Source organism: Lathyrus oleraceus, chromosome 5, assembly GCF_024323335.1.
Source record: "Lathyrus oleraceus cultivar Zhongwan6 chromosome 5, CAAS_Psat_ZW6_1.0, whole genome shotgun sequence".
Taxonomy (NCBI): Eukaryota; Viridiplantae; Streptophyta; class Magnoliopsida; order Fabales; family Fabaceae; genus Lathyrus; species Lathyrus oleraceus.
The window spans coordinates 98,928,344-98,942,054 of record NC_066583.1 but is presented as its reverse complement, the minus strand read 5'-3'; the positions used below and the strand labels follow the sequence as shown (position 1 = coordinate 98,942,054).

Below are 13,711 nucleotides of genomic sequence, written 5' to 3'. Positions count from 1 at the left end.
CAGCAATTTGAAAATTGGCTCACACGTGGTCGTTAGGTGAGAGATAAACCTTGCGATGTAATTCAACCTCCCTAAGAAACTACGGACTTGCTTCTCTGTTCTTGGCTCAGGCATTTCCTGTATCGCTTTCACTTTGGCTGGATCCACCTCAATCCCTTTTTCACTAACAATAAAACCCAACAGTTTTCCAGATCTCACCTCGAAAGTACACTTGTTCGGATTAAGCCTCAGTTTGAATTTCCTTAACCGTTCAAACAATTTCTGCAGATTCACCAAATGTTCTTCTTCTTCCTGAGATTTGGCAATCATATCGTCCACATAAACCTCGATTTCATGATGAATCATATCATGGAACAGAGTCACCATAGCTCGTTGATATGTTGCTCCGGCATTTTTCAGACCAAACGGCATCACCTTGTAGCAGAAGGTGCCCCATGGGGTTATGAAAGTTGTCTTTTCCATGTCCTCTGGTGCCATCTTGATTTGGTTATAGCCAGAAAAGCCATCCATGAAGGAGAATACCGAGAACTGAGCTGTATTATCCACCCAAACATCGATGTGAGGTAATGGGAAATCATCTTTAGGGCTAGCTCTGTTCAGATCCCGGTAGTCGACACACATCCGTACCTTTCCATCCTTCTTAGGTACTGGGACGATGTTTGCAACCCATGGCGGATAATTGGTGACTGCTAGAAACCCTGCATCCAACTGCTTTTGCACTTCTTCCTTTATCTTGACAGCCATCTCTGGTCTTGTTCTTCTGAGCTTCTGCTTGACCGGAGGACAACCTTCTTTGAGAGGCAAGCGGTGTACCACGATGTCTGTGTCCAGCCCAGGCATGTCCTGATAAGACCAGGCGAAGATGTCAATGTATTCTCGCAGTAATTCAATCAAACCCCTTCTTCACATTGTCTTCTAAAGCAGCCCCTATCTTGATTTCTCTCTTGGCGTCCTCGGTGCCGAGATTAATCACTTCAACAGACTCTTGATGCGGTTGAATAACCCTTTCCTCTTGTTTTAATAACCTGGTAAGCTCTTCAGGGAGTTCACAATCTTCATCATCCTCTTCTTCAGCTTGAAAGATTGGATTTTCAAAGTCGAAGCGAGCCGTAGCAGAAACGTTATCAATAGGATCCGGTGATGTGCATCTGCATGAGTGATGGTATGTGCTTATGAGTGTGAACAAGAAGTGAAAACTAAACAAAACATTGCCATTTTTTTATTTTGAAAAACTGCAAAAATAGAAAGACAGGGAACGAAATATTTGAATGCAAAAATACGTCCTTTATTTATGATAAAAATGCAAGTGTCACATAGATGAGCCCTACAATGAGTCATTACGCCCTGGGCGGAACGTAAGACTTGGATATGCATGAATAAACAAAGAAAATTACTCTTCAAGAAGAGTGACTTGGATAATCTCTTCAGAAGACCAATTGTTGATGACTTCACCCGGGATCCTCGGACGCACCCAGTTGTCAATGTCACAATCACTATCCCCATCTTCTTCGTTGACCGCAGAGACCTGGCCATACTGAATGATGCCAGCACTGGAGAAAGTGATCGGCCCCTGAAGAGTCTGAAGGGTTGAAGTTGTAGAAGTCAGAGCTGGCTGGTACCCGATCCCGAACTTATCGCCTTTCATTGGTAACTCCAACAGACGTCCCCAACCGGGAGCAACACCTGAATCCACCACGGCCCGTGCCTGCTTAAAGGATGAGATAGAGGCACCCGCCTTAACCTCTTCCACCGGAGTTGCATCCTTGACTTGAACTGACTCAAAGGCCTGACACAGAGTCTCATGAATTTCACCTTCTACTTCTACATACTTGAATGTAGACAGGCTATTGACCAGGATGTCCTCCTCACCACAGACGGTGATAATTCGTCCGTTGACCGGAAACTTAATCTTCTGATGTAGAGTTGAAGAGACTGCCCCAGCATTATGGATCCAAGGACGACCCAGGAGGCAACTGTAGGAAGGACTGATATCCATCACGTAGAAGACAGTGTTGAAGGTTTGTGATCCAATCAGAATTGGCAATTCTACCTCTCCAAACACCGATCTCTTAGAACCATCGAAGGCTCTCACAATAAGATCTGAAGGTTTCAAGACCAAACCCTCTATCTCTAACCTCGACAGGGCTCTCTTGGGTAGCACATTGAGAGAGGAGCATGTATCCACCAAGACATGTGATAGCACGGTGTCTCTGCATTCCATCGAGATGTGCAGAGCCTTGTTATGATTGCGTCCGGCTGGTGTCAAGTCAGAATCGGTAAAACCCAACCCGTTGCTTGCATGCACATTGGCGACGATCCCTTCTAGTTGGTTTACCGAGATTTCTTGAGGTACATATGCAGCATTAAGAACCTTCATAAGTGCCTCCCTGTGTGCCTCCGAACACAACAGGAGTGAGAGAATGGATATCTTGGACGGAGTCTGAATCAACTGATCGACTACCTTGTAGTCGCTTTTCTTTATGATTCTCAGAAGCTCGTCCACATCCTTTGCAAAAGTGGGCTCAGAACCATCCTGGGGTGCAGAGGTACCCTCATTCACGACTTGCTTGCCTTTGGTTTTCGCCACAGCATCAGCATTATCAGCTTGGGTAACCGGTGGTGATAACAATCTACCACTCCTGGTGAATCGGCCGATTCCACCGACATTATCCACTGCGGGACCGTCAAGTTCAGGCTTCTGACCCTCTTCTACTTTCAGTGGCCGTTCCACCCTATGATCGTGCGTATACATGATCCCCCCATAATGCCACGGAATGGCCCTTTCACTGGTGAAAGATAAAGGACCAGGGGTTGTGATGGTCATAGTAGATCGTCGCACTGGTGGCACGGGTTGTGCTTCTGGCACACTGATCTGATTAGTTGGGTAGAAAATAGTGATAGTAGCAATATCACAATCGTACTCGGAAATCTCATTAAGTGAAGTGCAAGCATCCGAAACATCGGGAATAAATACATCATCATGGATTACAGAATCAGTAGGAACAACATCTGCGAATTCATCAGTAGCATCTTCAAAGCCTTCTTCCTCAACCCCTTCCACAAACTCTTGGACAGACAAATCTTCAACCTGGAGGATACCCTTGTCGAGCAAGGCCTGGATACCCTGCTGTAGCTTCAAACAACCTCCACTCTGAGTGGCACAATCCAAACAACCCTTCCCACAACCGGGGAAAACATCGACCTTCAGCAAGCCTCCTTTGATATCCAACAATGGAGTCTTCAACTTCAACACATCCTCAATGGACTTGGCTTTTCCCTCTATCATGTTAACGTTCGCACCACCATCACTACTCCAAATAAGGGAAAAGAGGGCGCTTTTTTTGGCCTATAACAGCGCTTTAAAGCGCCCTCTAATCTGGCGCTGACATAGGTAAAGACAGCGCTTTTTTTCCTGGTGAAAGCGCTCTCTAAAGTGGCTCTTTAAGCCCTTTAAGGGCCACTTTAGAGTGCGCTTTTTAAAGAAAGCGCCCTCTAAAGTGGAAACTTTTAAGGGTTTAGAGGGCGCTTTTACTGGAAAGCGCCCTCTAAAGTGGAAACATTTAAGGGTTTAGAGGGCGCTTTTACTGGAAAGTGCCCTCTAAAGTGGAAATTTAAAGGGTTTAGAGGGCGCTTATTTTGGAAAGCGCCCTCTAAAGTGGGTGATTATTTAATTATTTTTTTTAAAAAGCGCTATATTTTTTTATTTATTTTAGACAACCTGTATATTGAAGCAGTACACCTAAAACTGTATATTCTTATCATTTTTCAACACACAAAATATTATAAAATAACAATGGGAATGACCAAAGCAAAAACATCAAAATATATTCTTATCATTTTTCAACACACAAAATATAAAACAATTCGAGGTATATGTTTTAAATCATAAACTAATAATGATTGAATATCTATTTTAGACAGTTTGCTTCAGTGATTTACAGTACAAATTCATCTGGCACTGAAGTTTCTGCAGTACTTGTTAAATGATAATTCATCTAGAAGTACAAAATATACAGAAAAAATTACTATGATAGTTGAAATTTAGAAGTTTCAAGTCTTAAAATCAAACTATAAGTGGGGGCATTTCAATTCAAGAACATTTCTCTCTTTCACAAGACTGTTATCAGAAATTGAATGGAAACCTATTTGGAACGTAAACCAGGGATATTTTTAAGACCCATCTTGCCAAGGACAAGCTTAGGAATAGCTGGAGGGCTATCAAGCCCCATGCATCGACTGAACTCATTTGCAAGCTCCACTAACCTATACTTATCTTTCCCCACTTTCTTGTTAGAGTTGTAGTAACCAAGCCATGCCTGATATGCTGCTTCTTTATTTTTCATCTCCACATTGGATAGAGCCCTTTCCACCTATTAACAATTTAAAATGTAAGTGCATCGTTGGAATCACAGTGAGTTTAATGAACTCGAGGTGGCATTGTAATTTTGCTAAAGCTTTAAAATTTAGCTTTTGCCAAAATCATGGTGACACACTGCGATCCTGCTAAACTCGTAGCTAATCGTTGCTCCACATATTGGTTTGTTTGTCTAAAAACTAGCTAAAGTATTAGAAGAAAATCAATAATTGTCTCCCTTGTATATCCAAGTATACCTTTTTCTTAGTGTCAGGATCAACTGAAGGGACCGGAGCTTTCCCAATAGGTAAATCTTTTGCAGTAGCTAAAAAGAACTCTTCCCAAGGAGCTAGTAGCAGTATGCCCTGCCCTTCTTTTCCTCTTCGCCCCGTTCTACCTAGTCGATGTATATATTGTTCTCTATCAGCCGGTAGACCAACCTGTTCATTCTAGAAATGGAAGAAACATGACAATTTGAAATCAATAAAAGCGTTAAATAATTTGGCAAATCATAATCAAAAAGGCTTGCACTTTTAGCAAATGTATGTATTGAGTGTCCTTACGAGTATGCGTTAAACAGGACAGAAATTCATATGGACACGAGCATGCTGGTAATATAGTCACAAGTGAAACAAGGAAGGAGATCCAAATATACCTGTACAACAAGAGTAACATCTGGATAATCAACTCCACGTGCAGATACATCCGAAGTAACCAAGATGAGACCCTTTGACTTCTGGAATTCATCAGAAACTCTGGTTCTATAACTCTGAGGCTTTCTTGAATGGATTTCTCTCACATTCAAGTTCAACTCCCCAAGGAGATCAGCAATAAGTCTTGTGACCATAGCGGTTGTGCAGAAAACAAGAACCTGATAAACCAATAGCTACATTACATATCCTCCAAATCCATGTAAACATGATTGTAAAAGTTAAACTTTGTTGTCAAATCACAGTTTACTAATCCAAAATACAAATCTAAACAGTTCATAGTGAAAGGACAGAGAAAAAATTAAAATACAGTTGGTTGCAGATTAGAAAGCAAACCTTGTAGTCAACATCATCTGCAATGTGCTCCTTCAGAATAACATAGAGTAAAGGGAAATGCTTGTCTAATGGTGCAACTAAATGCATTTGGCGGACCTGAAATGATCCAAAGCACCATAAATAAAGATCCAAAAAATATGTTATATGATGGTTGTATATGCATATACACATGTAAGTATCTAACAAGTTATTACTATCATGAAATTATAAACAATTACCTGTGAATGTGTATCCTCACTACCCTCCTGAACTGTATTAATATATTCAAAATCCCTTTTCATAGCAATATGGCAGACTTGGCGCACCTTCACAATCATACGAGAATAAGCCCAATGCGCATATCTTTTATAAAGCATGAATCATCACAGCTAAAAAGGAAAGGAGTGAAAAGAAAGAAATACAAACCTCGTCGGGAATTGTTGCAGAAAACATAAGTGTCTGTCGTTGTTTAGGGATTGCAGCGATTATCTTCTCAATATCTTTGCGAAATCCCATGTCTAGTAAATGATCAGCTTCATCAAGCACCAAGGCCTTCACCCCCATAAGCCTGGATGCAAAACCAGCGGTATATTCAACATGATCTCTAAGCCTTCACCCCCAATATCTTTGCGAAATCCCATGTCTAGTAAATGATCAGCTTCATCAAGCACCAAGGCCTTCACCCCCATATTGCTGCCTCCTTTTTCTACATCGAGAAACCAAAAATGAACAATAGCGAACGTCAGAAGAGAAACCAAGTAATATGAAGATTAGAAAAATACCTATGGTGTCAAAATCGAACAGCTAACAACGAATTAATAGAAGGAGGAAACGTCGTAGATCTAACAGAGGTGGAAGGAGAACGCCTTAGAAGTAGCGAAAATCGTAGCAGTGAGAACCCTAACGTGAAAAAGAACGAAAATAACAGAGAGTGAAATAACAAAACGCGCAGTATGTTATAATTTTAATGTTTACTAAATGGGACCTTAGAGGGCGCTTGTGGAAAAAAAGCGCCCTCTAAAGGGGGTCTAAGAGGGCGCTTATGAAAGCGCTCTCTAAGGCTTTCCAAAAGCGCTTTATAAACTGGAAATGCACATGGACTTATAGAGCGCTTTTTTAAAAGCGCCCTCTAAGGGTAACCTTAGAGGGCGCTTTCTAAAAAGCGCCCTGTATTGTTGTCTCTCTATCTCCTCCTTATTTTTTCGCTTCATCTTAGAGGGCGCTTTATTACAAAAGCGCTTTCTAAAGTGCGCTGTCTATTCCAGTTGTTCGCTCCTTATTTTTTCGCTTCACTTTAGAGTGCGCTTTTGTAATAAAGCACCCTCTAAGATGCGCTGTCTATTCCAGTTTTTGGCGTAGTGCATGCTGGGGCATGGGATTGTTAACGACATTCGGAGCCGGTGCAAGGTCGATGGCCTTTGAATCTATGAGGTCCTGAACTACGTGCTTAAAAGCTTTGCAATTCTCAATATTGTGGCCAGGTGCCCCAGAGTGGAAGCTACACCTAGCGTTGGTGTCGTAACCCACCGGAAGTCTACCAACAGGAGGAGCCAGAGTGCGCAGTTGCACAAGTTGTAGTTGTTGAAGACTAGAAAGCAACTGAGCGTACGACATTGGAAGGGTGTCGAAACGCCGGTCCATCATCCTTTGCCTCTGTTGATAAGCGGGTCTGTTACCCGGTTGCTGCTGCTGTTGATACTGAGCTGGTTGACGCTGCGGTTGTTGTTGTTGTAGTGGTGCTGCAGCTGGAATGGTCACAGCCGCAACATACGGTTGTTGATGATAATTTTGAAAGTTATTCCTCCGGTTATCCCTGTTCTGATAAGAAGATATGGCATTTGCATCCCCTTCTCTCCTCTTCTGTCCCTGAATGAACGGCTTCTTCACCCCTGATGAGGATCCACCTTCACTCTGGCTCTTATAGGTCTTTAGGTAATTCTCCACCCTTTCTCCGGTAGAGACCACATCAGCAAAGTTGGAAGCATTGCAACCTACCAGACACTCCAAGTAAGGTCCGGGCAGAGTGTTCATGAACATGTTGGCCATTTCCTTTTCCAACATCGGAGGCTGAACATGGGAAGCTGTCTCCCTCCAGCGATGAGCGTACTCCCTGAAGCACTCATTGCCTTTATGAGACAGATTCTGAAGTTGAGTTCTGTCCGGAGCCATGTCTGCATTATACTGATACTGCTTCACGAAAGCCTCTGCCAAATCCCTCCAGCAACGGATGTGGGCTCTGTCCAGCCTCATATACCATTCCAAGGATGCCCCAGCCAGGCTGTCCTGGAAAAAGTACATAAGCAGCTTTTCGTCATCGGAGTATGCAACCATTTTACGGAAATAGGCTTGCACGTGAGTTTTGGGGCAAGAGCTGCCATTGTATTTGTCAAAGACCGGGACTTTGAATTTCGGTGGCACTCTCACACCTGGGACCAGCCCCAAGTCAGCAACATCTACTCCCAGAGGATTCTGTCCTTCCACTGCTTTCAACCTCTCTTCCAACCTTCTAAACATGGGGTCCATGCCAAAGTCTTCCTGAAGCAAGGGGAACTGATCATCCTGACCATCCAGAATAGGTTGTTGATCTAGGTTGACATGCGGGATCGGGATAGGCCCCGGTGTCGCATCGCGCGAAAAACCGGCGGGAAAAGAAAGAGCAACAGAGCCGCCACCGTGCGTTATTTATCCCAAAAGAGGGAAAGGAAACGCTCAGAGTAAACCTAGGAAAGAACATGGTCTCGCGACCAAAGAGAATGGGTTCGGGAGTCGGTTATGCGAAGGGAAGGTATTAGCACCCCTACGCATCCGTAGTACTCTACGGGATCCACGCACAAAAGGAAGGATAAATTGGTTGCTAAACACTGCTCAAATACTCACACACACTGGCTGAAAGAGACACAAGAAACTGACTGAAACTGACTCGGCAGGATGTCGCATCCTGGGCCTACTTAGTCTATCAGGCATAGACATCAGAGTCGAAGTAGTTCGGACTGGGGAAACGACACATGCTCGCTAGGACATCGCATCCTATGCATACGTATCTTCTCGGACGAGAGAAGAATCAGAGCATTCGTAGCTCGGCTGACACGCACACAGACAAACAAGATACAGGCAAACGTGGAGCCCGACTGCCAATCACTGGACTTACATCAGCATCCGAACCAAAACACACGCACACTGGAACCCAAATGCCACTCGATGGACTTACATCAGCTTCCAAGCACACAACAGCACAACAAGTTAATAGGGAGTCGGGGACTCAGCCTATAACTGTCAAGCACACACTCAAACAGACAGACAACAAATTGCTAAGGAGTCAGGCACTCGAGCCTAGCAACTGTCAAACAACGCACACAAAAAGAAAAAGGGCGCCCGGAGAGATCAGCTCAATCTCCTGCCTACATACTTCATCTGGTATGAAGATCAGGGCGATGTAGTTCCCCTACGCAGGGATAAAGGACTAGCCTAACCAGATAACAGAGGGAGACACAACTAGGGAGACTACGACTCGAGCCTAGATGTTATCATGCAAATTCATCCCTAAGTTAAGGTTTCTAGCTAAATGGCACAAGGGCCAACCTATCCTAAGTATGGCTCACACAGGGAGCAAGCCACACATACTTAACTTGCACAGGAAGCAAGCCAAGCAAAACCTAACTTGCACAGGAAGCAAGTCTAAACTAATCCTAACTTGCACAGGAAGCAAGTCAAACTATCCTAACTTGCACAGGAAGCAAGTCAAACTATCCTAACTTGCACAGGAAGCAAGTCAAACAATCCTACAAGCACAGATAGCACACGCTATACACAAACAAGTGGCTCAAACAAGGGTTAGGTTTTAGTCAAGGGGTCATATCAACCTCAACAAACAAACCTCTGGAATGGGGTGAGTGTTGCTCTTAACCTTGCCATTGAGGGGCTAAGGTGAAGCAGATGAAAGGTGAGTGAAGGTAAGACTTCACAGCTCTTATCCCTGGCCTGGGAGAGCTTCAAGACAAGAATGTGTGGGTTCAGAAAGTGGGAACCCTTCTACACATTTAAAACTGACTCAACTGTACAATTGTACAAGATCTTGGGTTTGTATCTGAAATGCATCAACACAGTGGTGTGAGCAAAACAGATGACACACTGAATAGTGGGGGATAGATTGCATATCCCTACCTTCCACCAATTGCCTCTTCACTTAGGAGGGCTTTGACTCTATGCAAGGACAAAAGTAAACAGTCACAAACATTGCCTCTTAAGGAGGACTTCAGACAGTTGCCTGGCCAAGTAACAGGCCAGGTCTTCCAGACTACATGAAGTAAAAGAGACATACCTCAATGCAAATTGCTTATACAAGCAAAGCAAAGCAAAAAGTTCACAAGGAACTAAGCAACTAAAGCACCTGAAACAGTCAAGCAGATGTTAGTATGCAACTTCAAACAAAACAAACAGAAACAGACACCAACAGTCAATTAGAGGCACATGGATGTGCAAGGCACAAGGCTTAAGGCATGTGAGCCAAGCCACCTACAAAACAAACAAGTTAGTCATGGCATTTAGGCAATCCCAATCAAAAGAAATTGGTCTCATTGGTCATTTGTTGGTCAACCTGAAAACACAAGCTCAAAGGTGAGTAACAGGACCACTAGGGCAAGCCTAGGGTCAAAAGTGAATGAGAAAGTCAAAACAGCAAAGGATATCCAATCAAAGTCAATTTTAAACATTTAGGAAACAAAACCAATTGGTTTCACATTCATATCAATCACTATCATCATTTCATGAACCATTTAGGTCAAAACATGGCAAACAGAAGCTCATAGAAGTCAACAGCAAGACTTGCATCAAAAGCAAACTTAGACATTTTCAAAAATCACCAAATAAATCATGATCAAACCTAACACATAGCATGGTAATCATGTCAAATTTCATCCCATTTGGACAAGTGGAAGGCAGTCAATGAAAATCAGAAAGTCAAAGCAATTTTGAACATGCTCAATGAAGTCAACCAAACATGCATCAACTTAGAAAAATCATAAGTCAAGAATGGTGTATGATAAATGAATGGGACCAAAACCATGGCAAAGATGAGGATGTCTAGTTATCTCATGTAAAATTTCATGTCCATCTAGTAAGGTATGAGAATTTCACAAATGAAATGGGAACATGTGTCACACAAAGTCAACATTTGACTAGGCAGGGAAGGAAAATCTCAAACAAAATGGAAAATGCCACAAATAATTCCAAGAAAATTCACATGTAAACTAGACATACAAGAGTAGGCTCATGCAAAATTTCAATCCATTTGGAGGTCAAGAAACATGGTAATGAAAATCATGAAGTTGGACATCAATGGTGTGACACAAATTGTCACACCCTAATTCAAAAAATCATAACTCACAATCCACAAATGATAAATTCACAAACTCTACACCAAAATCACCATGAGTGTGTCTAGTTTAAGCACAAAAATTTGGGAGCCAATGGATACATTCTCATCATTTCACAATTGATTTGGCAAAGTGTACAAAATTTGGTCACATATCACAAACCCTAGCAACATTTAAAAACCACTCATCCAAAAATTCTGGAAAAATAATGATAAAAAAGTAGAGGTCATGATTAACACAACACAAAAAATCCCATTGAATTTGGATCAAAAATGAGCAAGTTATGATTTTTGCAAGATTGGTAATTAAAATGTGAGATTAATTTGGATTAATAAAGCAAGAATGGCAAAGTTGTAATTCCATAATCCACTTAATTAAACACGGTCGTTTTGGCCATAAAATGAAATGTTTTGATTGGTCAATGAGTTTCAGGCCATGCATACGAAGATGGGGAAAATCTGGGCAAATTGGGATTAGGGTTTTACTGTTCATCCCTCTCAAAAATCATGATTTCACAAACTTGCCCAAAAATCAAAATTGAATATATGGAAATGATCAGCATGGCAAGGTCAACAAGAATCCATCATCATTTTTCATTAAAACAACAGACAAATCAAGAATCGAGCAAAAACAAAACTTGACATCAAACTTCAAATCAATACATCTTCATGAATAAGCAACCATTTCAAAAAGTGAAAGCATCATGACAATCAGCATGGATAGACCTACACTAAGCATGTATCAATTTGAAAAATCATGGAGATCGAATCCATACCTATTTTTGAAGGACAGTTGTGTACAGATGCTCTTTGATGGTTTTGAAGTGAAACAATTGAAGCTTCAGCTATGCCTTGATGAGGGAGGAAGATGCTTTGGCTTGCAGATGCTTGAAATGGTCTCAAACTTGGATTGCCATGGAAGATGCAAGGTTGAAGACAGTGCTGCAAGAAGCTTTTTATGGGTGGAGAAACATGGTTGCAACAAGTCCACAATGTTGCTTGGACATTATTTTAAGCCAGGCAAAGTTTGTTCTTTGGAGTTTTTGAACTGTTCTCTTGAAATGCCAAAAGAGGAAGTTTCTAGAAGATGAATGAGAGGTTGGTTTTTCTACTGTCAAGATGTGTTTGATGGTTTCAAAAATGATAAAATGGTGGTGAAAAACAAGGACCAGGGTTTAGTTCATACTGAGTTTTGACTGTTTTTTTGAAATGCCAAAGCAAGATCAATGAGGCTTTTTTGATGAGTGAGTTTCTATTGGTTTTGTGCTGCCCAAATGTTGTTTGTCCATGACAGAAAATGTATTTGACTCTTGTCACAAGCCAGGCCAGGTTATGTCACTTGGTGTTTTTTGAATAGGTCTTGAAGAAGTGCAAGAAGAGGTTTTTTTTGAAGATGAATGAGAGGTTGGTTTATGTGATGGTTAGGTTGGCTGCAGATGGTCTTCCATGACAGAAAAGTGAGGTTAGGATATTCACAAGCTAGGCCAATGCAGTTCTGTGAGAGAGAATCAATCCTGTTGATTTGTGTTTGTTATGTTGGTTTGTGTGTCTGCTATGACAGAAAATGCTGGGACAACTTGCCTCAAGCCAAGCCAGCTTTTGTTCTCCTGCTGTTGGATGCTGCTAGCAAGTTTTGGAAGAATGGCCAAAGTGCAGTTTTTTTAGGACAAGGTGCTTATGCTGTGTTGTGGCTTGTGGCAGGGTTTTGGTGCTCTTTGTTTTGGACAGAAAAAATGCAAAATAGCAAGGTGAGTTAGTTTTAGGATGAGTGAGTTAAGCAAGGTTTTCTTGCTGTGATGTGGATGCAAGCAATGTTATCCAAATGATGAATGGAAGGTAAAAATGCATTGCAAGGCTAGGCTTGGTTTTTTGACAGAAAATGAGAATGGCCAAGAGTAAAGTGAATGCTCTTAGAATGAATGATGTGTGCAGGGTGTTTTTACTGCTTGGGCCAACTGGTTTGTGGCTTGTTGGTCATATTGGCAAGGCTTGACAATGATGAAAAGTTGATGAACAAAGCTGCTGTTATCTTGAGGGAGTGAGTGAAGGTGGTCTTTGAGCATGAGTGAATTTTTGTTGGCAAGGCAGGGTTGTCACTTTGGGTGTCTTTGGACAGAAGAAAATAGAAATGCAAAGCAAAAGGGTGAGTGCAGTTAGGATGAGTGATGAATGGTTTGCTATGAAGGTTTGGTCATGATGAAACTCTGCTGTTAGAAGTTGTTTTTCTGCAGGTCAAAGTTTTGGTCTTGTGCTCTTTTTGCAGAATTTTCAAAATGCCAAGATTGAGAATGGAGATGAATGAAGTTCCTCCTTTTTTTTCTGTGCCTGTTATTGCTGACTTCTTATGACAGCAAATCATAGAAAATCCTGCTGTTAGAGTTTTTGACAGCCCTTTTGAAATTGCAACAGCAAAAGTGAGATTTTTAGAGAGTGAGCCATCCTTTCTTTTTGCTGTCAAAGGTGGTTTTTCTCTGCTACTAGGGGCTGGCCAGGACAGAAAAAATGCTCAAAGTTTGCTGGACAGTACAAGGCATTGTTGTGGAAGCATGGGTGGATGGTTGCAAAGTACTTTCATTTTCCAAATTTTAAGCAAGTTAGTATGGCCCCTTGTTTTGCTGTTGGTTAGGCTGCTAATTAGGTTCACAATGACAGAAAAAAATGATGCATAATGCTGCTGTTCTTTTGAGGTACAAGGCATGGTTGTGGGATGGTATGGACAAGTATGGTGAAATTGTACTTTTCTTACAATTCAAGCAATCAAGCCATGGCCTCATGCACTGCATAATTTGAGCTTGCAAACACACTTAAAATGATATTTTTGAGCTGTTCCAATTGGCCAAATGGTAGAAAAAGGTTTATATCAAAAAGTCAAACATTGGTCAAACTTGCATTTAAATGAGAAAAGTCAAAAAATGCCATTTTGATTGGTGAAGTTTTGGCTCATGAAATTTATGTTTTTGG

General features: G+C 41.8%; 1 protein-coding gene across 1 annotated transcript; it reads right to left on the bottom strand.

Annotated features, from left to right (window-relative positions):
- Positions 1 to 3,953: 3,953 nt before the first annotated feature.
- On the bottom strand, positions 3,954 to 11,259 carry LOC127078980 (DEAD-box ATP-dependent RNA helicase 31). The gene is made up of 7 exons (XM_051019397.1): positions 11,237 to 11,259; positions 5,806 to 5,989; positions 5,619 to 5,705; positions 5,401 to 5,496; positions 5,010 to 5,225; positions 4,612 to 4,794; positions 3,954 to 4,370 (listed from the first exon to the last, which is right to left on the bottom strand). Exons 1-7 carry the CDS (start codon positions 11,257 to 11,259, stop codon positions 4,143 to 4,145), a joined length of 1,017 nt encoding a protein of 338 aa, XP_050875354.1. The 3' UTR covers positions 3,954 to 4,142.
- Between the last annotated feature and the right edge of the window lie 2,452 nt (positions 11,260 to 13,711).